Source organism: Pristis pectinata, chromosome 21 (assembly GCF_009764475.1).
Source record: "Pristis pectinata isolate sPriPec2 chromosome 21, sPriPec2.1.pri, whole genome shotgun sequence".
In the NCBI taxonomy this organism is placed as follows: Eukaryota; Metazoa; Chordata; class Chondrichthyes; order Rhinopristiformes; family Pristidae; genus Pristis; species Pristis pectinata.
In genome coordinates, this window is record NC_067425.1 from 20,067,783 (window position 1) to 20,094,233 (window position 26,451).

At 36.8% G+C, this 26,451-nt stretch overlaps 1 protein-coding gene across 7 annotated transcripts in view; it reads left to right on the forward strand.

The window, feature by feature from the left end:
* LOC127581523 (protein-tyrosine sulfotransferase 1-like) overlaps positions 1 to 26,451 on the forward strand; it is a 60,529-nt gene that overhangs the window by 1,850 nt on the left and 32,228 nt on the right. For 4 of the 7 annotated variants that reach the window (XM_052036000.1, XM_052036004.1, XM_052035999.1 and 1 more), the window contains 4 exons: positions 4,825 to 4,984; positions 5,545 to 6,506; positions 10,582 to 10,780; positions 19,077 to 19,127. In XM_052036000.1, coding sequence (XP_051891960.1) covers positions 5,653 to 6,506; positions 10,582 to 10,780; positions 19,077 to 19,127 — 1,104 coding nt within the window. In that variant the 5' untranslated portion in view covers positions 4,825 to 4,984; positions 5,545 to 5,652. Of the gene's footprint in view, positions 1 to 4,763; positions 4,985 to 5,544; positions 6,507 to 10,581; positions 10,781 to 19,076; positions 19,128 to 26,451 lie in introns of all 7 variants that reach the window. The other 3 variants (XM_052036002.1, XM_052036005.1, XM_052036003.1) reach the window with 2 other exon arrangements.

The window sequence follows — 26,451 nt, forward strand, 5'->3', positions numbered from 1 at the left end:
CTCTCTCAGAATCTTTAGAGAAATTCTCCAAACTCAAGTACATTGAGGTTTTATACTCTTTAAGCACAAAGAGCAGATTTGAATACAATAGTCACAATTAGTTTATTTCAACATTCTGGGTCTACAGAATTATATCTTGATACATGGTTCTGTAGAATTACTTATTTACAGTGGAAGCACATCTGAACTGACGAGAGCCTCTGCCTATTCAAACATCTTTGGGAATCCAGGCAGCCACTACTTTTGCCACTACATTGAGAGGATTGCTCTCCGCAGACAGCGGTGTGTATTCGTGTAACTGTCCTTGTTTTAGATTGAAGACTGGTTTGAGTTTGTATTAACTGACTGCTATCCCCATTCCATAACTCCTGAAAAACATCCTGTGCCTAACAATCCCTGGCAGGTAGTATACTTTCCCATTTATCCTGGCAATTAGTTTTGCTCCACCAGAAGCTTCTTAGCAGTGAGGTGAAGTAATATGGCAAGTAAAATCGAGAAAAGTGTTAGGACGATTGATGTAGCCTGAGATTGATTTTGCTGTGTGACAAATTGGCTGTTTGCTTAGAGGTGGAATTTTTCTAAGTATTACAAAATGTATTTTAACTTTTATTTTTTTTACCACATACAGTGAATTTTATTTATATTATAACATTTTAAGGAACACTATACCTGTTGTAATAGCAGTGTAGTTTGAAAATGTGTTATGTAGAGCAAGTCTATGTTGTAGAGAAGTGTAGCTGCCAGTATACCAGAACAATCTCCCAGTTTTTTAAGTATATTTCAAATAAATTGAGGATTCTTGTACAACTATAATACTGTAAAGAATAAAATGAATAATTGGGAATACTGGGTTTCTTAGACGTAAAAATAACTTACCGATAACTTGTGCAGTATAAGACATAAACTAATAGTCTGTTAATCCCATGTGCTCAGGATTTTGGCAGATTTTCCAAAGTGTTGCATGTCATTCCAATTAATACTACAATCTTATTCACTTCTTTGCAGATGTTACATAGTACAGTAGTATAATAAATTTTCCAGTGAACTTGGTAATTTAAAAGGGAGCATGAGAATTGGACTCCTGCTATGTTAGAGGGAGTGCAGAAATCAGCACCTGATGAGCTGTATGCCAAATCATCAGGTTTTCTGAACAATTGAATAATTATCATAGTTTTACTGTACAGTGCACAGAAAATGTGCTCATTGTTTCGCTTCTTGCTGTGGGCACATTAGTATTTGGCATCTTCAGTTTATCCTTGTGGTTAATTCCACAGAAAAAATTAATAATTATAAATTGTTAATTATCTTTTGCATTAATTCCAGTAAATTGTTCCCATGCCTCCTTCCTGAACTCCAAGGTTGAAGTCTCTTTTTAGTTCACTTTGCATTATTAGCTTGTATGTTTCTATTGTCTTTCAATGTAGTAAAATATTGTAAGATGCTATATGAGAGTCCCATCTCTCCTAAATTCCAGCAGATAAAAGCCTTGCTTGTTCAATCTTTCCTTGTATAATAACCTGCTCATTCCCAAACCTTCTCTGAACTGCTTCCAACACATTTTCACCCATCCTTGAATAAGGAGACCAGTACTCACCAATGCCCTATATAATTGAAGCATTAACCTTTTACTTCTGTTTAATTCTGCTTGCATTAAAAGATAACATTATTAGCTTCCCTAGCTACTTGCTGTGACTGCATGCTAGCCTTTTGATGAATGATGCACTTGGACACCCAGATCTTTCTGTATCTTGGAACTCTGCAGTCTTTCACCTTATTATAGTAAACTCAAATCCTGTGTGGTGCTGGACTAGCAGACTTTTTGGATTATTCTGTGTTAGTCCAATAAATGCTCCAACATTTAATTCTTTTTTTTAGATGTTACACTGTAGTATAATAAATTTTCCAGTGAGGTTAAAAGAAGCATGGGAATGGGACCCTGGTATGTTAAAGTGAGCCCAGGAAGTGGGACCTCAGTTTCTTTTTAAAAGGACCACAGGAATCAGAATCTGGTGAACGGTTGGGATTTCCAAACAATCTATTTGGTAGAGTTTTACTCGATTGCTTATATTTTTGTAGCCTCCTTCATGTCCTCTTCTGCAGCTTGCCTTCCAACCTATATTTGTATCATCAGTACATTTAGCAACCTTACCTTTGATGCCTTCATCCAAATCATTTATAAGTTGTAAAAAGTTGAGACCTCTGGGCCATTCCCAGTTGGCACATCACTCATTACATTTTGCCAACCAGAAGAAAGATCCATTTATGCTGGACTCTGTTTCCCATTAACTAGCCATCTTTTTTTTCTATCCACACTAATATGTTACCTTCTACACTTTCTGCAATAATCTTTGATGCCTTCTGGAAATCTAAATATACTCCACCCATGAGTTCCTCTCTATCCACAGCACAGTACTTCTAAAGAACTGTTTTGAAGTGGATTTTACTTTTCAGTTTATTGAGAAGTTTGGGGCAGAGAGTTTGAATTTCACTTAAATTTAAATCCATTGGTATCCTCTGAACTATAGATGGTTCCATGAAACGGGGTTTCAACTAAAAGCCCATGAAGATACTAGTTAACTATAATTGTTTGCATTTTTAATGTCTGAAAGTATCTCACAAGTAAAATTGAAGATATATTAGGATTAGTAACTCCAATCTTGGTTAAAGTTAAATTTTAGAGGTCTTTCTGGAGGGAATTTTGGAGCTCAACCGAGATAGTTAAGATGATTGCAGAGAAGGGGAAAAGTGAAATGAGTGATTTGAACATGTGTTTTAAAATTGCAGCAACAAACAATCTACTGAAGGAAATCAGTGCATTGAGCATCATCTGTGGGGGGAGGGTGGAGATGGAGGAATTGCCGATGTATTGGGTCATCTGTAGTCTCTTCTTTTAAAATTGCAGGATTTGTATACATGAAGGCTAAAAGTTAAGTGAACACATTTTTTTTTAAAAATCGGAAAGATGGTCATGGGTTAACATTCACAGGTGGGTTTGGGTGTGCATGAGTAGACCATCAAAGACCGAAGACAGGTCTAAGGGATAGTTGCAGAGGATGCCATATATGATTCTTTTTTAAAAACCAAGGTTGTATTTGTATTGTCTGAGTCAAATATTTGCTTTGAGACTCAAACATAGTCGCAAGTAAGTTGTGCAGGGAGGCAACAATGTATATTAGGATATTGAACCTGACAGAGATTTCCAATAGGACTGTGCTTTGCAAGGGCAAATGGATCAAATGGATCTCGGAGGAAGAGAAAAATACATTGGAGTGGATGGTGGGGTTTTTGCTGAATTTGAGCAAGGCATGATTTTAACAGAAGAAGGGAACAGGCCTTTTATGTTTCCTCTTTTGACCACTTGTGATCCCAAACCTATTCCTGCAGAGGTTAATTATTAATTTGTTGCCCCAATTACCTTTTTTACATCCATTGGTTATTCCATAGCCTCCTTGTTGGGGGCCAACAGCTCAATTAAGTCTTGTAATTTTCATCTGTATTTTTCAGATCAGTCTTCATCTGTATTTTTCTTGTTTGACACTCATATACTGACTTGTAGCCCCTTGATATCAACAGTAGTCAAGGGTAAACCTTCTGAAATTCAGCTCTTTGGTCTACGTATGGATCAAGGCCATGATGAGGTCTGGAGCTGAGTGGTCCTGGCAAAATCCACTCACCGATACCCACTTTCGGTTATCTGTAAGCAAATGACACTTGATAACACTACTTCCATCACTGATGATTCAGAGTGGACTGATTGGGCGCAATTAGCAGGATTGGATTGAATACAAATGTAGTGAGAGAGGACTCTATAATTAGGGGGATAGGAACTATCATCTTCAGCCAAAAACAGGAATCCTGAAGTGTGCATTGCACAGGGTAAGTCACTGTGACTGGGGAGGAACTTCGAAAGAGACAGAGCAACTCGAATTATTCTGATCCTTTTCGAACATGGGTATCAGAACTTGGGTTCTAAATTTTAAAAAGACAAATTTGAGGAGGGTAATCTCCTGAATTATTATGCGAGCCATGTGCAAATTGGCATGGAAACAGATCAACAGAATTAACGAAAAGTTTAAGAGCTAGGATTCTCATGGAATGCTGACACTAGTTCTGGGCAAAGAAAAAGCTGTACCAAGGGAAGGGCTCAGCCTGAACTAGAATGGGACCTTTGTCCTCACAGAAAGACTAAAAGGGGAAGTGGAAAATGCTCTTTAAGCAAGCGATAGCAAACCAAATGTAAGCTAAACTGGAAAAGTTGGCTTGTTATCAAAATCCTCTTGTGTACCAAGAGAGCAAATAATTATAGAACGGGACATTGGGTCATTATTCCTATTAACAATTGATTTTAATATTCTGAATAGTTTTGGTCCACAAAACATTTTCAACATTCACAATTAATCATCTGAAGGGTGAAGTTGTAGACAGACCAACTTGAGTGGACTGATAGCCTGTTATTCTGAAAAGAACTGCTGACTGTTGGCCATTTGCAGCTCTCTTCTCCTGGACTTTTATGTGTGTTTAAACTCAGAGGTTTGAGGCAAGCTAGAGGTCAGACATCAGTTCACCTGACCTTTCCTTTCACTGTCAGCCTCTTGAGTTGAGAGGCAGAGCACTGAGCTGCATAAAGGGCTGAATTCAGCAATGTTTTAAATGTTGAACTGACTCTAGAGAAAGGTAATTGTTTGAATTATTTTGCTTCATTTTATGTTAATTGTTTATTCAAATGGATTTCTATAATAAGATATTGTATTTGAATTTTAAAGGCATTCGGGGGTGGGGGCATCTGGATAAGTTGCCTGCTCAGACCCTGTTTTGTCTTGCAAGATGCCCATGGATGTGGAGGGTCAGCTTGTTCAGCCATCCACAAGAAAAATCCCAAGTCCAGGTGGGCGAGCATATCAGGTGGCAAGTCTGGGGAATGGACTGAGACCAGGAAGATCTGGCTCAATTTTCTTTGCATAACTAGAGTACATTGACAAGCCTGGTAAGAATGTGGTTCATAGAATTATGTCAAAATAGAGTATGAGTCACGTAACCAGGCTCAAAGTGACCTCTATAAAAGCCAATAAAACAAGAAAACATTGAATAAACCACTTTCATTCATAATGTTTGTGACATGACCCTGTGTTTTGAAGCCTATTGCAATATAAGGGGGGAATATGATTTTGTTACAAAATTACAGTTAACTCTTTGGTGATCTAAACTGTTAAAACAGAACTTGAGCAATATTTGAGCATTTTGAATCTATTTTTGGTTATTTCTGTAATTTTTTTTGCAAATACTAGTTTATAGTCTATATGGTCTTGGCTTTGGCTTTTGGATTTGCTTGTCCGACAGCATCTCAACCTTTTTTTTAGAAGAATACATGCATTTACCAATGGAATTTCATTATTGTGGTTTGCAGTGGAAAATAAATTGAGGATTAATATAGCTTGTTTAATTGAGATGGAAATTTTTAGTTGTGAGATGAAATCTGTTCTTAATATTCTTAACTGCTGTAATGTAATTTAAAATATTCATTAATTTTTGTTTTCTTCCTTTCAGATGTACGTGCTCCTGTATTTTTGGTGCCTTGGAATTGATGTAAACAAAATTACAGGGAACTATTTTGGAAATCTGGATCAATATCAATTATAGTTGTGATATTTCAAAATGATAGGCAAATTAAAACATAACTTGCTTTTAGTGTGTTTAGTGATCAGTTCGCTGACTGTGTTTTATCTTGGCCGTTATGCATTAGAATGCCACCATAAAATAGATCACAACCAGAAACGTCCAGACATGTTGGGTAATGGAAGATCATTAAATTATGTTTCAGGAATAGGATTCAAAAATAATTCAAACAGATTTGTTTACAACAAAGACATGCCATTAATATTTATTGGAGGAGTTCCACGAAGTGGCACCACACTCATGAGGGCCATGCTTGATGCTCATCCTGATGTTCGCTGTGGGGAAGAGACCAGGGTTATTCCGAGAATCCTGGCAATGAAGCATATGTGGAGCAAATCTGGCCGAGAGAAGCAACGATTGGATGAAGCTGGTGTAACAGATGAGGTGCTGGATTCGGCCATGCAAGCCTTTTTACTAGAAATTATTGTGAAACACGGGGAACCTGCTACATACTTGTGCAATAAAGATCCATTCGCCCTTAAATCGTTGACTTACTTGAGTAAAATTTTTCCCAATGCTAAATTCATTCTAATGATACGAGATGGCCGTGCTTCAGTTCACTCTATGATTACTCGGAAAGTTACCATAGCAGGTTTTGATCTCAGCAGTTACAGAGACTGCTTGACCAAATGGAACCGTGCCATTGAGACAATGTATAACCAATGTTTGGAAACTGGGTTTAATAAGTGTTTGCCAGTACATTACGAACAACTTGTTTTGCATCCAGCAACGTGGATGAAAAATGTTCTGAAGTTCCTAGACATACCTTGGAATACAGCTGTATTGCATCATGAAGAAATGATAGGGAAAGTAGGTGGTGTTTCTCTTTCTAAGTAAGTATAAATTTACTTTAAAAGCTTGCATAATTTTGGATTTTAATGAAAAGCAATTTGCAAAAAGTATTCTTCTTAATTTACTTACCATCAGTGAAACACAGAAATAAAACTTACAAGTCTTTGTGAGGCCCCAGATTGTTTTTATGGTTGCAAGGGTACTGTCAAGAAATATTGAAGGGAAACTATGTTGTATTTCAGTTTTCCACAATATCTACAAGAATTTGTTATAAGACTGTTCTAATGATAATTTGGATAGTTATAGTTGTCACATTTTGGATATCAGAGCCCTGGTTTTGGTTAAATTTGTTCTGTGTATTATTCTCAGAGCCCTGGTTTTGGTTAAATTTGTTCTGTGTTTTATTCTCTGTACTCTGTTTAGTGCGGATCTAAGCACAGAATTCAACTAAATTTAAAAAAACAAGAACTATTTGACTTGCTGGAAAATAGTCTTCCTATAAAATGTTTGCATTTAATTGGAGTAACTGAAACAGCATTTATTCTACATAATTTTTGAGTAACGATGTGAGGCCAATCTTTTCAAGTATGCATCAGAACTTCCACACTTGTGATGTAAATAATTTATTGTGTTTCACTTGTATTTGGGTGCTGAATGAAGCCAGTTTATTAGAATTGTAGATCTTTTGGGGGGGAAATTGAAATAACTAATGACAAATCTTTTGACGTGTAAGAAAAACCTAGGGTAGCTAAGCTTCTCTTAGCTCTTCTTTACCCTGGAAATCAATATATGCCTCTTTCTTTCTCATAAAAGACTTTGAGTTGCACTGTATGTCCTGAAATACACTTGCATACAACAGTTTCAAACAAAATAAATGTAATTAACAACCTGGATTTTTATGGTTGGCAATTAAGGAACCGACTTCGTCACCCACCTCCATAGATCCACTGGTCCATGTGGGGTGGATTCCACTTTCTGCCATGGAGTATAGTCTGAATTGTTTCATAAAATGTGTGTGGCTTATACCAGTAGTAATCATCTTCAAGCAGGCTGACCATCTCATCCAATTGAATTTTTTGGCAACCAACTAAGGAAGCTAAAATGTTTTTTTTATGTAAGCAACTTTTAATAATTTTACTGAATACGAATTAAGAACAAGGTATACATATGGAATTGAGATAAAAAAACTAAAACATTGCAAACTTAAAATTCTCTGAAATATTTTGCAGCAATGGCACTCCACACACTTAATCTCAACTTTAAAAACACATTAACATTAAATCACTAGTTCTGGTTATATCTACAAAGATTGTAATTGTACAAACTGTGGAACAGGATCTGACAAGATCTTTGCATTTTGAATATGCAAAAGCTGGAAGCTGCTGTCACTCTGATGGTTTTGTTTCCTTGCTGTTGCTTTTGGCATGTGGTTAAAAAAAAATTGCTTCCCAGTGTGATGTACAGTACAGGAAAACTGGCAGTTTGCTTAATGCAGCCCTCTGTCTCCTGTGCTACAACTTGCCAAGGCCTCTTTTGGAGCTGTACTTCTGCTCTCTGTGACATTGTGTACTGAATATTTGTTTTGCAAGCATTTACTACCACTGGCACCACTGAGATCGGGGACAAAACGTTGAAGTGATACCAAGAACTGACTAGTAATACAAAATATCTTGGCAACAATTTCATTGTTAACATTATTTAGAGGGGAAAAAGTCTTTCATTTGTATCAGACCTTTTTGCATCCCTTTTAGAAAGTTACAGATTTTTATTGTTAATGAATTCTGAAGTATAAACACAATTTGTGATGTAGGAAATGTAGCAGGTAATTACTTCTCAAATTCAAAGTATGAAAATGATCAGGTAATGTTTTGAAGAGAGAGCAGTATTTACTAAGAGATAACTCTGCTGTTCAAAATATTGCCTTGGAATTCTATGCCTCCTTTAGGAGAGCAGACATATGTGCAGGTTCATTAAGCAATTGGGATGGGAAATAGTATATTGGTCTTTATTCCAAGAGTATTTGAGGACAAGTGTAAAGATCTCCTGCTCCAATTGAACAGGGTCCTGGTGAGTCCACATCTTGAATATTGTGTGCAATACTGGTCTCCCTACCTGAGGAAAGATGTACTTGTGATGGAGAGAGATCACCAAGGGTTCATCAGATTGGTTCCTGGGGTAGCGAGCTTGTTGTATGAGGAGAGATAAACAGCTTGTGCTCTCGAGCTCCGAAAAATGAGAGGGGATCTGACTGAGCACACTCTAGTTCCTGTAATGGGGCCTTGGCCTTGATTTAAGAAAACAATTATTGTTCTGCTATCTCCATGACTTGATCTTGGAACACCGCTATACCAAAGTGCTGTGACTTGTTCAAGAGGAGGGTGTGCAAGTAAGAGCAGGAATGGACTTTATGGCCCCGAGAGCCTGCTCTGCCATTCAATAAGGTTAGAAGTAATTTGGCCCTGTCTTTGGTTCCACTTTCTTTCCTGTTCCCCATAACCGTTGAATTCTGTAGGCCAGAGATTGCATGATCAATGCTATTGCGATGGATGGGAATGGAATTAGCCATGACCTTGAATTTTTCCTCATTGTTAAGTTCGTGTTTGAAAAATGATGGCTCCATGGTACAGATGGGTCATCATCTTAAAGAAAAATAATATTGTGTAATTGCATATTCTAAAATTAAAATCTGACCTGAAACCATGTGATGTCTGTGTTTGTTCAACAGTATTAATTACAGTTCAGTGACCAACATCAAAGCAATGGGCAAAAGCAGACTCTGCTATCAAAATTGGGAAAAGGACTTGGAGGGACAAGACTAGCAAGCAAACTAATCTGTATCTGGAATGTGGATTTTTCTTTTAATGTGGGGTATAAAGAGCCACAGAGCTAGGAAAAGCAGTGCCAGTAATGAAGCTGAACAGAGGGATTATAAGGGCTGTAAAAGGCACTAGGAACCAAACTAGCTGCTGAATTGCAAAAGCTGGACCAGGAGCTGATATTTGAAATATTGCAGAGTTGGGACACCTTTTTTGAAATACCGTTTTGATAGTTACGCAAGTTTGTTACAACTTGAAGACAGTCTCAAATTCAAATGGTGTCCATATCCAATGTGCTTTTCCTCCTGTTTTCTATTATGTTGATTAAATCATTTAGTGCTTAAAAATATATTTTAATGTTCTTTATCATTGAGACATCAACCAACTCTATACAAAACCAAATGAAGTTCATGAACTAGGAGGAAGCAGCTTGAGGTGGAGCAGAATGCAAGCAACTGTGCCACCCTGTGGTCAGAGCTCTAATTATGATGTGACCAATTTTTAAGTTTGACCCATAACTGTCATGACATATGTGCAGAAGTTAAATATTTGTAAACTGGTTTACTTAATTACATGTTGAGCTTGTTAGCCAAAGTTTGCAGTACTGCACTGCCAGCTAGCCACTTCAATTATGTTGGTTTTGCAGTTTAATATGTAATTTAAAGATGAAGTTCCACTAGACTCCAAGTAGGTCAACTAACTTTTAACTTGTTCTAATGAAAATATCAGTTAGTAATCATAAATTCTGTACAGATTGGTTGACCAAGGGGTAGCATAAGATATTTTTTGCATTCTCTGAATAATGAATATTGTCATTCTTCAATGTGGTGGTGGCATAAACCTCAATGACAATAAAAGTGGGAGAAGTCACCCTGATTGCACTCAAAGGAAATAGTTTAAAAACATTCAATATAATTTATGCAATTTGTATAAACTTTCTTACTGAATATTTCTTATTAGTTGTGTTTTTCTCTTCAAGAAGGGTAGAGAGGTGCAATGCATTACTAAATCTCTCTTGATGCTAAAATGAGTGAGAACATTTAATACACCTGCATCATTATTTTCTTTAAAGCTATTATGAGAATAGGAAATTTTTTTGGAAATTACTGAGGCATAATAAATTAGGCTTTATTTGATGCTGAATTTTTCAATAGTGTATAAACTTTTAAGGGGGATGAGGATTTAATGCTGCTGTTTCCTGATATCAATAAAGAGCAAATTTAAATCTAGTGTATGGTACTACATTTGCAAGCATCTTTGATCTTAAAAGCTAAACTTTACAATGTTTTTAATGTTACAGGGTTGAACGATCTACAGATCAAGTCATCAAACCAGTCAATATTGAAGCCTTAACAAAATGGGTGGGAAAAATTCCACATGAAGTAGTTCGTGAAATGCCAGTGATTGCCCCTATGTTAAAAAAGCTTGGATATGATCCATATGCAAATCCACCAAATTATGGAAAACCAGATCCAGCAGTTATTGAAAACACTAAAAGGGTAGGTGTAAGAATTTAAGTATCTGGAACATTCTTCTCAACTGATTGAGATCGTTCCTGTAGAAAGTAGTTGAAGCAAATATTTAGTCATTTCCTGGCCTGTGGAGTCTTGAGTTTTGTCATTTCTATTTGTTTCTGCTGCATCCTCGGTTTTTGTTTGTTAAGTTGGCATTTTCTGAACTATTTAATGAAAAGTTGGCTTAAGGGAATAGATGCAATGTCTTAATTTTGTGTAGTGTGTTATAAAACCAAAGAATTGCAGGCAAATCATTTTATTCCTAATAATCTGTACAACAAAACTCCACAGACTCCACTTTGATTTGAATTAAATGAAAACATTAACCTTGTAGCAAATTTTGTTAACCTTTATTAAAAAAAAACAAATGTCAAGACAAACCCAACTATAGAAGGTACACAGATTCTAACCTGTATTTTTTTATGTACAGAAAATTGTTACAATTTGAGCTGTACAAATTAATATTGACTAATATTGAATTTGCCATTCTTTAGCACAATCCGCATTTGGTTAATATGATTAAGTATATAGATAAGGTCAGCACAAAGTGAAACTCAAGTTTGTAAATCATGTTAAAGTTCAGAATTACAACAGCTCTTACTTTAAACTGCATTTATAGTTCATCAGATTTTAAAGTAATATCCGAAAATAATTTTAAATGTGTTCTAAAAATGCATCTGTCATTTTTATATTCCTCAGAAACCTTATTTGCAAGCATTTTTTCCAATGTGTTTGACACTGAAAAATAAATTGTACAAATAGGAAGGATAGTCTGTGACCCCTTTGGATGTTTTTACTACTTTAAAACTAAGAATTGCATCCAAATTGATAAATTTTAATTTCAGAACTTGGTTTTAATAGAGGAATAATTAAATGGAGTTTTGTGTATATTATAAATTTTATGATTTTGCTTAAAAATTTGAGGGTTGCTTTGCTTATTGGAAAGCTGGGATTTCCTGCACTTTTAATCCTATCCCTATATGCAAAGAATCTTTCTTTTCTCCTTTTTAACTCTGCACTTTTTTTTAAAAAAAAAGATACAAACTTGCTGCAGTTTTTGAAGTTGGAATGTGAAATGAGAATACTATTCAGAAGATATATTGCACATTAGACTTTAAGCAACCTTGCCATTGTTTCCAATCGTAAATAATTGTTCCGTAAAGTTGAATCACTCTTGCTGCAAGTGGTTTATGCTTTTTGGAATATTGCATTTTTAGCTAATTACCAAGTAGAAAAATCAGAACTTTTCTTCTAAATTCATGCTACCTTGTTTTAACATCCTCTGAATATGAAATAGATTTGAATTTTATTGAAATCGGAATCATTTTATGGACCAGAAAAAATGCAGCATAAAACTAGAACCCTTTTCATAGCAATGCAATAATGTCTTGGATAATGTGCAATCATTTAAAAGATTGTTGCTCATGTGGTAACTTTATTCACTAGTTTATTTCATTTCCTAAATTAGCCTTAAATAATTCCATGTAATTTACCAGTAATATCAAACATGAATGCTGAATTTCAAAGTTGCGTAAAGTTGACGTTTGCTGCCATGATTACAACTCATTTGAAACCATTTTTTTAATTGCAACTAACATTTACATCACTCCAAGACTTCCATCATGCATTCATTTATAAGTTAATTCATCATTGAATATTTTTAAGCAAGTTGCTCCCCAGGACCAATTGAAGACTCTTTAGCATTGGAGCTTTCTATGAAACAAATGGTGGTAAACAGTGCTAGGTATTTGCCTTAGTAATGCAGTAAGGAAAATGTTTGAAGATTGTTCATGTGTATTGTTGCCTCGTGTGTTAAAACATATTTTGTATTGGCCATTTAAATGTATATACAGCTCTTTCATGTACTGATGTAAAGTCTGGGAAAGATTGCTACGTAATTCAAAAACTATAAACAGTAATTTTAGTTCATTGTATGAAATCAAGCTGTAATGTCATTTTTTGTATTGTGCAATTTTTTAAAAATAAAGTCTGGAAGTGCTCAAGCCTTGGTTTTATCTTTTGAGCTGTTTTCAACCAAATCAATATTAATTATTTCATAACCACTCAAAGTCAGAAGCCAAAGAGAACTTAAGCAAAGCTCAGTGCTCTTCCATTTTAAGGTTCCAAAGTTTGCAGGGGTAATGCAAGGCCAACTAGAAACTGCAGCTTGTTTGTACTGTTTATGCTTCATGCTTTTATTAATTATGAAGATGCACAGGATAGAAGGTGATTTGGATTAATAATTGTTTGTAAGATGAGCAGGGACGAGGAACATTTTCTGAATGTCAGTGGGACATGGTGATGGTGTCTTTCTTTATACTGCTGTGGAATGCTGTTTCAATTTGAAAATGCATTTGTAAATCTTTAAGCTACTAATGGTTTGCTAAACTTTTGCTGTTCTGCTGAAGGTGGAATGAACTTCTGCTCATTGATGTTTCCTTGGATTCTTAAGATAGACAAATTGGAGTGGGGGGAGGCTGATTTTTATTTTACCTGGTAAAACAAAATACTGCAAATGTGTATAGAAAACACTTAATAATTAACACTAAGGTAACAAAAAGCTTTAACTTTTTCTCCCTGAGCAGATACTGCCTGACCTGAGGACTTCTAGTATTGTCTGCTTTCATTTTTAGTTCAGCTTGATGGTTATGTCAGCTGTGGCTCAGTTAGCAGCACTTTTACCTCATAAACTGTAATGTCCTTGTATCTTTCACATGTCGAGGGAGAGATTCCATTGAAAACCAAGGAAGTGCTGCAGTATTGGAAGTACCATTGTTCAAATGATAAACTGAGATCCTTTCTGGCCTTGTTGATGTGAAAGATCATGTGACTGTATTTTAAAGATAAGGGGAGTTATCCCTGGTGTCCTGCAAAATATTTATTCCTTGGTCTCCATCACCAAAATGCATTGCATCACCCTGGATTTTGCTGCAGTAATAAGGTAAAAACTACCAGTGTCTGTGTAACTGATAGCTAAGCACTGAATACTGAACATGGAACTCGTGAAGATTCTATCAGTGATCCAGGACAGCTTCGTGTGTTATTTTCTGTCCTCTCCAGAGAAATTAAGCTGAAATCACTTGAGCCAATATGAATTTGGGCTTGGTTTATAAACTCGCCTCTCTGTGAAATACCATGAAAAGCTAGCAATTAGTTACCTGCAATCTGAGTTTTTAGTTAGCAAACTATCTGGCTCAAAAGAAAAATGAATGTGTATGTATTGTAATTTCCTTGAATGTTTTAAATCTTTTATTTGATATTTCATCTAGTTTAGTTTATGTACTTGCTCAACCCTTAGCAGCAGGATGTTTAAAGATTAATTAAGACTGCTTATTGCTTTACTGAAGGGAAACTTCTCTAATGTGACTGGCTGCTCAGCCAGTTTGATAACATCACAATTACTGGATGCCAGACTTGGTACAATGTCAGTAAAGTACTTACCACAGAGATCGCAGGGTCCTTGTCGGGAACGTATTTTGCCAGATAGATCGGAAGTGGTGTTGCTTCACCACTGATGCAATTCTGGGCCAATGTCTTGTCATTAAATGTGTGTTTGTGAAAACTTCATTTTTGTTTTATATGCATTGGCTGCTGTATTTCCTGTATTGCTGCAGTGATTATACCTAATCCTTCAAAAGTATTGCAAATTGCTCTGGTAGCTGCTATTTATTAACGTTGGGCAGTGTTTCTATTTCTTTGTTTCCAGAAGCATCTGCTTTAGGAGTAAATGGTAGAGGTAAAATGCCCCTTGTGTTCCAAAGATTGAATTATAGCCCAGAATTCATATGAAGATCAGTAAAACATTGCTGTTGTGATCTACAGTTCTTATTGAAAACAATCTTGTACACCTAATGAGCCAGATATTGCTGGCCCAATTTCCTCCTCCACCTCCTGAATCACTTATGGCTTCTCTGCCAACCACCTCTCTCCCACTGGCAGTACATCTTACCAGGACCAGTTGTGAAGGGCCTATCTTGGCCTGAAGCTTCTCAGCAGTTAACCTCCAGCTTGTCCAGCACTCAAAGCTTTGTTGTTTAATAGTTTTTAATGTTTGACATCCAGAGCCTCTTTAAAAACTATTAAAATTGAAATTAATTAAATTTAATTGGTAAAAATAAAGCTAACTAAAACACTTGCAAATAAAAAATAAGCAGTAGACCTATGGGAATCACACACTATAGACCTATAGTGTGTGATTCCCATAGGTCTACTGTTTTTTTTAAAAAAGGAAAGAGACTGCCTTAATGTTTATTCATACCCAAATACCCATAACCCTGCAATCAATGTCTTGGATCCTACACCAAGTTGAAGCAGTATCCAGGGAACTTTCCTCCAGCCTAAATAAAAGGCAATGCAGAATCTCTTGTGTCAATGTAAGTAAGATGAAGCTGCATTAATGGATCCATGTACAGTCAGTGGCAGAGCATCAAGTCCTGGACTTCTGCTTTCCACAGCCCATACAAGTCCTGGACTTCCACTTAAAAAGGTAAATGCTATTTTGTGATTTTTTTTTTATATATATATCAAAATCCTCATGACCTTTGTTAGATTGGAACAAAAATTGTATACTGTGCACTTTGTGCTGTATAGGTTTGGAAATTGATCTTGTGTGCAGTGTACTTCTGGTAGTTCATTTATAATGATACAAGATGTATTATCTCTTGTGATTTTTTTTTTAAAATGTGGTTCCCACATTATCTCATTCCAGGAAATGCTGGCCAGTGTTTTACATAACTCAGACCGTGCTTATTCTCTTCCCAAAAATCAAATAACCAAAATGGCCATCTGCTAAAGCAAACCAGTTAGAAATTTTATGGTAATAGTAGTTTTGAAACTGAAGACAAATCCCTTGAACTTGAGGCTTAGTATGAAATGTTTCAGCTGTTACCTCTGAGGCTGACTAAATACTGGATGCATTTTGAGACTTTCCATCAGTCAGGTTTGGAATATTGTGTGCTGTTTTCAGCACAATTTCTTAATGTTAAAGAGAGCAATCTGTTGCCAAGCTCCCAATCCAGCTTTTGTCATCTCCAACCCACTACTCGCTGTTCTGCATCATTCACCCTTGCGTAAACTTCAGGTCATCCAAAACTTCACTGCCCGTGTTCCAACTTGCACCCTAGGCTCATGGACTTGTGTTAGCTTCTGGTTAAACAACAGCTTGATCTTAAAATTGCCAGTTTAGTTTTCACATCATATCATGGTCTTATTCCTGCCTAACTTTGGACCCCCCCCCCCCCCCCCCCCACGCTCCCAAAATGTCAACTCTACACACACTTTGTTGATAGAAGTTGGAACTGGTTTATTATGGTCATGTGCTGAGGTACAGTGAAATGCTTTTCTTGCATACCGTTCGTACAGATCTATTCATTACACAATGCATTGAGGTAGTACGACGTAAAACAATAACAGAATGCAGAGTAAAGTGTAACAGTTACAGAGTGCAGTGCAGGTAGACAATAAGGTGCCAGGTCCTAGCAAGGTAGATTGCGAGGTCAAGAGTCCATCTTGTACTAAGGAACCATTCATAGTCTTATAATAGTGGGATAGAAGCTGTCCTTGAGTCTGGTGGTATGTGGTTTCAGGCGTTTGTATCTTCTGCCCAGTGGGAGAGAGGAAAAGAGAGTGTCTAGAGCGGGTGGGGTCTTTGGTTATGCTGGCGGTTTTACTGAGGCAGCAAGAAGTACAGATAGTCCATGGAGGGGAGGCTGGTTTCCTTGATGTGCTGTGAATAGCAAATAGCTAGCTTTAATTTCCTACACATTTCCCTGATATAAATGTGTGGGTTATGCAATGGGGATAATTAATTACATACAAAGTATACTGGAAAAACTCAAGTCTGTTTCCTAGAATTTCTTTGGCAATGACAATTTATTTAATACCAACCAATTGTTCTGAGCGATGTTTCATTTTGCCTACCAAAAGATTATTCTGAGCAAAAATAATAAACCAATTATCTGCCCAACTACTTAAAAGAACACAGCACACTTTGTCGATGCACATCCAACAGGATTAGAATGTGGACTGGAAGACTCAGCTGTTAATTAAAATGTGTGGCTGTGTTAACTGAGCACACATTTGACTTCCCAGACTTGGCTGAGAGCAGTTATCAGAGCCACAATGTCTGGGTATATCCTGTCCATAAGAAGCAAGACAAATCCAATCTGGCCAATTATCACCCTATTCATCTACATCAAAATGTCAACAAAGTGATAGATGATTGAAAGTGTTGTCTGCAGTGTTACCAAAGTGCTTTTGATCACCAATAACTTACCAGAAAACTAAACGTTACCAGATTCAGCCGTTAGATGAGAATTTTGTTCAATATATGCTTATCACCCCTTGCCAGGAGCAGTTGCTGGAACATTTGGTACTCAAGGTTAACAAAAACCTGTCTAGCAAGACAACCTATGGCATAGTGCTTGCCACCAAACAAGTAATGATCCAGAGATTTGCTGATATCAGGACATTTGTGCCTAAATTCAGAGACTAGTGTCCCAGAAGCTAGTCATAAGCCTAGAAACCTAATCAACTTTTTAGCCAAAGTACCAGACATCATCATCACCATCCCTAGATATATTGTCTCATCAGCAGGATAGATATACTGAGGTGTACACTTTGATCTGATCTATTGATTGCAATATTAAAGCTGGAAGGGGAAGGGTTTTAACTAAATACTTCCTCAGTAATGGTCTAGAAATGTGCAAAACAGAGGTTGGACAGTTTGCAACAATCTAGACCAGGAAGTATTGAATGAATGATCCAACTTGGCTTCCTCCTGAGGACCTCCATTACTTTGGAAACCATACTACATCCAATGTGGTTTATTCCAAGTGACATCAAGAAAAAGTTAACTACTGGGTACAACAAAGGCTATGGAACACGATAACATTCTAGCTTTAGCAATGAACTCTTGCTCCAAAACCAGCCATGTCCTGAGCCAAGCTGATGTGCAGCTACAATATGGGAATGTGTTTGGATATATCCTGTCCACAAAAAAACAAGTTCAATCTATTCACGTACCACCCCACGGATCCACTTCCAGCAAAGTAATGGAAAGTCATTACAATGTTATCAAGGTGCTTTTAATCACCAATGACCTGCAAACCTTTACTTCCTTAAAAACAGGAGCAGGTAAGCCCCACTACCTACAAATTTGGAAATATAGTGTTGTTCCTTATTTATTATTTGATCAAAATCCTGGAACATCTCACCTAAAACTGCAATGAGCATGCCTTCGCATGGACAGTTGTGGTTCAAGAAGATCACATTCGACCATCTTCCCAAGGCCAAAGATGTCCATTTCCCACAAATTAAAAACTTACTTTAATTTAATATTTACCTTGACAGTTTAACTTGACTCTAAATACTTAATATTGGAATGTTTCCACACATTTTAAGATCAAATGGAAATAGTAGAACGTGTGGTAAAAATGAGTTAACTACTTTGAAGTTGCAATTCTTGTGATGCTATCTGAGACTCTTGAAACAATTCTGTTAAGTTCAATGCTAATACCTATTGCTTTCCAGAGGTAAAAGGGTCCTTTTTTGTTTTTAAGGAAATGAAAATTATTTCATTGTGCGCAAAACTATTTGTCCACTTGCCACATGAATATTTTCAGTAACTATGTAATCACATAATTGGAAAGATTGTTATGACATTATATTCCATGGTTTTGTGCATTCATGGATTTGCAGGTGAGCAGCAGATCTACTTGTCATATGTAGGGTACCAAGGGATGTGTACACCAAAGAAGGGCAAGTGGAGGTAAAGTATAGATGGGCTGTGAAATAGCAATGCTGGAACAAGTTTTAATGGTTGTCTCCTTTTTCATTTTTTCCTGATGTGGTCATTGTATTTTGGAACGTGTAACTAAATCTGCTTTGATGTATTCAAATACTTACTAAATTATGGTGTGCAACAACTTGAGACTGATTTAATCAAAATCTGTTGCAGTCAAAATCTTAGTGTCATGTTGCTTTTAGGTTCTATATTAATGAAAATAAATTATTTTCACGAAGATTATCTGAATTTTGTATTGATATATTCTCATTTTCATTTCATTTCTTTCTGTTGTATTTAATTGTATAACATTTAACCTGACTTTCACAGGCTTGCATTCTTGTTTTTTTTTTCCCCCCCTTCTCTCTCAATCTCCTCCCTCTGGAGGAAAAAAAAGTGACACCATTTATTAAGTAGAGCTAAATGGCCATCTTTTGTCTAAGATGGCTTTATTCACAGAAACCTAGTGTATGCTAAAAGGAACTTTTTTTCCCCTAGGTCATCAAAGGTGACTTTCGGCTACCTGAATTTCTTAAAGATCAACCACAGGTATAGTACTAGTTCATAATGTCAGCTTGGGTTTTGTTGAGGTTGCTTAAATGTGTACTGTGTGTGAGCTTGTGCTTATGTTTACAAGTTAAGATTTGTCTGAACTGGAGCCTGTTGCATAGCACCTGAGTATAATTGACTGAAAGAAGTGTTCAATTTGTAGGCCTTAGTTTAGCCTCATTTGTGATTTTTGTAAAAATATCAAAGTTCTTGTACCCTTGCTTGGATAGTGATATTCACAGAACTTTTAGTGATGGTTAAGTGGATACCAGGGTGCGAAAACAAGTAAAATTAGGGGCACAGTTCAGAATTTCTGGTGGCAATGTAAACAAATTGCAGGAACAAAAAAGTTGGGAACAATGGAACTTAACGGTTCATAGTAGACTGATATAGGAATTTGGAATTGGAGAATCATTACATTTTGAAACTAGCTATTCAACAAAACATGTTAGTGCCTTCTAATTTCTTTTCACCCACTCTTTCCATGTATCTCTGAAAATTCATCATCTTCAAGTTAAAATATTTTTTCCAATTTTCTTTTTAGGTCCACTACCATATTTTGGTGCCGTGCTTTTCAGCTCCTATTATTAGCTGTATAAAGGGTTCTTCTCAAGTCACTTTTGCTGTGCATTTTAAATCTAGTCTTTGACTACCCTTTTTCTCTATCCTATTTAAGCCCATCTAGATTTTGTATACTTGTATCAACTCTATCATATTATCACAATATTCTCCATATTACAAGGGGAGAAAAATGACAAACAGAGCGATAGACCAATAGAACATAAACAAGAGGTGGAAAGGGTGAAAAGCAATTAAACTCTATTGAGGAAATGAGAGAATGCTGACAGATGGGTGAATGAGGATGATGTTCGATCCAATTGAAAATTTAAGTAATCTTTCTCTACCAGGCAGTTAAAAAAAAAATTTGTCAAAAATAAAGAGCAAAGGAAAACTACAAAATGGGAGATGAGTAAAGACAGTAACCAAAACACAATTCTCAAAATGGAAAAGCACTTCAATAAGTGGATAGTCAAGGTTGGTAGAAAGTACCTTATTTTTAAAGGGGAGATGAATATCAAGCAAATCTTGATGCAAAGAATTTATATCAAATGATTATAAGCAGAATCAGTGAGGTAGGGTCTAAGGGCCATCTAAAATGAGGTAGAGGCAACTTCAGGAAAGAAATTCCAAAAAGGATATAGCTGGAATTCAGCACAAGGATGCTAATTTTAACTTGGAAACATCATCAGACCAGAGGCAAAGCAGGTCAACAATTACAAGTGTTGGGATTTGGGATTTGTGTTGAGGGTCGTGTAGCATGGAAACAGGCCCTTCAGTTCACTGAGTCTGTGCTGACCTTTATCTAGAAGTATTAAGTACCAAATTATTTAAATTTAATGATGACCTTGTACTTGTCTTTTAATAATAGGTGCTGGCTGCCCTAAAGTTAAAACTTTCTTTTAAGTATTAGTCTGGAAGTAGATAATTCTTGTGTTATCCTGAATGGTCTATGACTACCATTTTTCAGCTTTCTCCTTTCCTGAACATATGGTTTACTTTGCTGTTCTTCCAGCCTTCTATCACAACTTTCAAATATAAATATGCTTGGGGTCAGAATTGTCAGAACCACTGCTTTTTCCTTTTCATATCCATTGGATGAAACTGACAATAATTAGGCTGTGTTTATGCCACTGGAGGCATTAAAGGGCAATTTGATGGTATGAAGTAGAGAGATTAAACTCTCAGGATTCTCAGAGGAATTGGTGCTTTTGCAGCAATTTTGTTCAAATGCTGGTCACAAAAATAGAACTTACTTTTACAGGATGACATTTACTAATGAAGTACTTTATCACTTCCCTACGTACCTTGATGCATGCCATCAGGAACTAACTCCTTCTGCATTACACCAGAATAATTGCATTTCACTGACTACCCTCTCATTCTCTCATTCTATCCTTTCATTCCCACTTTCAGCCTTCTGTAACAAAGGCAATGTGCTCATTGCACCACTCACATACTCCTATAATTTTTGTCATTTCCTTTCATTATTCTAGTCTTTTTACTCCATTACATGTTTTTTTTTCCTTTCTGTATTTTATTTCTTGCCAGCTTTTGTATCATTGATCTTAGATTTATTATGTACTTCAATCTCATTTCTCAGTTCAAGCACCTCTTTACTTTTCATGGGGATTGTGTCTGTACTGTAATTTTCTCTTGCTAGAAAGTTTCTGTTTGTTGTCTGCTGCCCACTTGCTAAATAACTGTTTTAAACACATGGATTTGTTCCACCAGTAAGTACTTTTGAAATTAGTTTCTCCCTTTCAGGTATACATGTCTTCGACCACCATCCCTCCTTTGTGGCTCTAAGTTAAACCCTCTTTATATTACAAGAGGTCTTGGTAGAGAAAATAGAAAGGATCTGCATTTCATAAGAGGGGTCAAAAGCCAGGGGACAGAGTTAACACAATTGATTGAAGGATGAGAGAGAAGAGGAGGAAAACCTGTTTGACCCAGAGGTGGCACAGTGGTGCGGCTAATAAAACCTCACAGCTCCAGCAACCCATGTTCAATCCTGATCTCTGGCACTCTATTTGTGGAGTTTACAGGTTCTCTCTGACCAGGTGGGCTTTCACCTAGTGCTCTAGTTTCTTCCCACATCATAAAAATATGCATGGTAGTAGGATACTGTAACTTGTCCTTGGGGTGTAGGTGAATAATAGAATCTGGAGGGATTTGGGGAAAATAGAATGGGGATATGTAGATTTACTGTAAATAGGTTTTTGATGGTTAGTGGAGAGTCAGTCAGCCACAGGGCTTGTTTCTGTGCTATATGGATGGTGGAGGCAGAAACCCTAATAATGGAAAAGTACTTGGATATGTGATCTGCAGGGCCGTGGACAGTGCAGGAAGGTGGGATTAAGCTGGGTAGCTCTTTTTCGACCAGTAGGGACTCAATTAGTTGCAAGGAAGATGTTGCTTAGGATAGTGTTTTGATTATGAGGAGAGACTGGATAAGATGGGTGTCTTTTCCTTGGAGTGGAGGTGGGTTTGGGGGAGACCTGAATAGAGAGAGAGAGAAATTGAGGGACATAGTTCGGGTACATAGTAGGAAAAAATTCTCCATAGCAGAGGTATCTAAAAGTAGAAGGCATAGGTTGTAGATAAGAAGGAAGAAGTTTAGAGAGTATCTGAGGAAGGACCTTTTCACCCCAAGGGTGGTTGGACTTTAGAATGGACTGCCTGAGTGAGTGGTGAAGGCTGGTACACTCTCAACATTTAAGCATCTAGACAAACGCTTGGATCACTGAGGCACAGAAGGTTACAAACCAACTGCTGGTAAATGGGATTCATACAGATAGGTACAAGATGGTCAGCTTGGACATGCTGAGCTGATGGGCTTGTTTCTGTGCCCTGACTCTAACTCTTATGTCAATGATCTGAATGGTCTCCTTCTGTGTCACAAGTTTCACAAGTTTTGGTGCTGTCTTCTATGCCAAAAGGTAGGTTCCATTGCAGCTACTTGTTTAAACTATTCCAACAGCACCTCCTAAAATAGAAACCTGTACCACCAAGGAAGGTAAGGTTTTCAGGCATGTGCTTTCAGGCCAGCACCCTTGCAGCTTTCCCTCCAAGTCACACAGTAGCTTGACTTGGAAGCATGTTGCCATTTCCTTCATCTTGGAACTCCCTACCCAAGAGCACTGTAGAATTGGTTTCACCAGAGAATTAGCAATCCAAGAAGCTGATTCACCACTGTCTTCTCAAAAATAATTAGGGGTGAGCAACAAATGCTGGCTTTGCTTGTATTATCTAGTTTCTAAAAAAGGAAAAAATAAATAACAATTGTTTTTACTTGGAGGATTGTAACAGTACATGACTGTTTTGCAAATATTTTAACTTTAAAATGTGATTTTCTTTTAATCCAGAAATCACTTGTTTAAAATTCACAGTATGCAAGTTAAGGGGATTTGCATTTCAGGTTAATGAATAACTGGTACTAATAGTAGAGTTTATCTAGTTGTTAAATTAATCTTATTCATTAAAAATGTATATAATATGAATAGAAACATTTTTAGAAAATGGGGGGGAGAAACAATATATAATTTTAGTTAATATATGATAGTATGTTTATATTGCTTGTTTGATTTCTGGCAGACGATCAATTTTAAGTACTGACCACCTGAAGTCGTATTAGTACAGAACCAGATTACACCTGAGTATCTAAGCTGCTGCTCTGCAATTAGTCCCTTTTCTTATTTCCTTGTTCTAGCTTTATTTTTAATTCTGAGTGCAAGTGCATTTATAAGTGCCTTTTCCTGATTCCTGTGTCCTCTTAAGCCAAATTGGCAAACTGACATTTTGAATTAAATAACTTTATTTCAGTTGTAACTAGAGTTTCTAATTACCTTATTCAGAATTTTGATTCTTGCTATATATCTGCACTATCCATGATGAGCTGATCTTGGAGCCATGTCTTGAGTTACAACAGCCTGATGTTTCTATTTCCCCAGAAGGCCTAGCCTAGGCTGAATTTTCCATTTATGCCTAGCACATTTTAAAATTACCTCATGATATATTTCTTGTATTGTGAACTATCACATATTAAAGTTGATAAATAGCTTTGAGGAGGTTTTTAATTACTTGCCTTCATCAGGTTGTTTTCCGTATGTTACAGGTAAAGTAACATTAGGACTTGGCTATATTAACATGGAATTTCAAGTATCCAGTCCTTGGAAAGACTGCTGAAACATTGGAAATAGTCTGTGAATCAAAACTTTAAATAGTAATGAGAGGCTGATGTAGTTGAACATGCTAATGTTTTAGTTTTGAAAATCCATGTTTAAATGACTTATTCTCTCCACAGGTGATGCCCGTAACACATTTCTCCCCCTATTTCCCATATTTTAAGTATTTCTCTTTAAGCTCTGTAAATGTTACTTCAGTAATAAGACCAGAAGACAGGAGCAGAATTAGGCCATTCAGCCCATCAAGTCTGCTCCGCCATTCGATCATGGCTAGTTATTTTTCCCTCAAACCCATTCTCCTGCCTTCTCCCTGTAACCTTTGTCGCCCCTACTAATCATCATGGTGCGGATGGTTCAGGTGAGGGCAGCGTTTTTATTTGTTATTCCCTAATAGCTTGCCATTTCAGGGGCCAAATAAACATCACCCACATCGGTTCTACAGCCATTTAAGATAGGCAGATTTCCTTCCCTGAACTATTTTAGTGAACTAGATTGCTTTTATGGCAGTCCAATAGTTTCAGTGTTACCATTAATGATACAAGTTTTTAATTTTAGCCTTTTTAATTACTTGAATTTAAATTCACCACCTGCCTTGGTGGGATTCAAACTTGTGTTTTCAGGTAATTAATTCAGCTCTCTGGATATTAATCCAGCAATGTAACTTTTCTGGTATTGTAATCCTGAAACAAAATAGGGCAGGATGTGGGAAAACAGTTGTTTCAGGTAAAATAAAGAGCATATTAATTGATACTGACATTTTGAGTAGCAAAATGACACACACATTTGCTTACAGGAGGGTTTTTTTTGCTATGCTTGCTAAACTTTGCTGCTACAGGAGAGAACTGCTTCCATTTTGTAGTAGAAATTGATTCACTGCATAAATGGGAAAAATGTAACAAATATAACTGATGTTAATGGGCCATCTTTATCTTTCAAATTCAACATTGCTGCTACTGATTTGGACCAGCATTTTATTTCTTTTAAATTGTTTGGTGGAGTAGCTCTTATTTAATTCCTATTTAAAGATGTATCATGGGTTCATTTAAAAAAAAGTGTTACCTAATTTACAATGCTACTTTTAGTGGCATTAAGTCCCTTCACACTACAGTGGGTTCATGCAGGGGTGAACAAATAGAAAATAGTCGGTTATTAAGAAGTGGCAAATTAACAGAACTGCACAGACTATAGTATGTTACTTGTTTAAAAAAATAGTTAATCCAGAAAGAGGTAGTGCTCTTGTAATTTGGGGGTCAGAATATTATAAAAACTGAATTGACTGTATTTCATAAGACACAGGGGTAAAAGGAGAGATTTCAAAAACAGGAACTATAGGTTCTATAGGTCTCAGAAATTTCCAAATAGTGCAGTCCAAAAGCAGATGAAGTTCGGAAGTAATTTCCTGCCAAACTGAACTGTCGAGTGCTTTTTCTCCCCTCACATCAAGAGGAGTGAGAACAGAAGATGTGACACAAGAAAGAAAAGGGTTCTTTTTTTGGAATAAAGATTCAGCAATTATTGCCCACTCTTAATTCCCTTGAAGATGGCAACTATTGGAGTCCTTCTGGTGAAGGTATTCCCAGAATGCTTTTAGAAAGGGGATGATCAGGATTTAGACCCTGTGATGATGAAGGGATAATAATGTTCCCATGTAAAAATGGGGCATGACTTGGAAGGGGAAGCAGTGGTACTATACACATGTTGCCTTTGTCCTCAGTGTTAGAGGTTGGCAGCTTAGGGGGTGCTGTCAGAGTAGCCTAGGAGAACAACTATAGTGCATTTTGTAGATGGTACACACTAGCCATTCTGCACTAGTGGTGGAGGAAATAGATAGTTAGGGTAGTGAATGGGATACCAGTAAGATGAGGTGTGCAGTATAGTGCCAAGTACCTTGCATATTGCTAGAGTTGCACTCATTTAGACAAGCAGAGAATACTCTATCAGACCCCTGAATTGTGCCTTGAGTGGTGGAAAGGCTTTGGATTGTCAGGAGGTGAGTCACTTACCACACAATAGTCAACCCCATGCCTGCTGTTGTTGCCACAGTACTTACATAGTTGATCCAGTTGAGTTTCTGATCAATGATGACCCCAGGGTGGTGGGGATCTCCACAATGTTAATACCATTGAATGATAAGAGTAAGAGGGTAGACTTCTCTCTTGTTGGAGACTGTCATTGCCTGGCACTTTTGTGATGTGAATGTTCCATGCCATTTATCATTGCATGGTTCAATATTACCTTGGTCTTGCTACATGCAGGCATTTACTGATTCATTTGCTGAGGACTTGTGTATGGAATCAAACATTGTCTAATCATTAATTATCATACCCACCCCCTACTCCCCCACCTTCTGACATTATGATGGGAGGTTGGTCATTGATAAAGTAGTTGGAGATGGTATGCCCTGAGGAACACCAGCAGTGATGTCCTGGTGCTAGGGTGATTAATCTCCAACAACCACAACTATCTTCCTTTGAACAATGTACAGTATGACTTCAACCACTGGAGCATTTCCCTCTTGATGCCCATTTAATTATCAGGGCTTTTAATGCCACAGTTGGTCATATGCTGCCTTAATATCA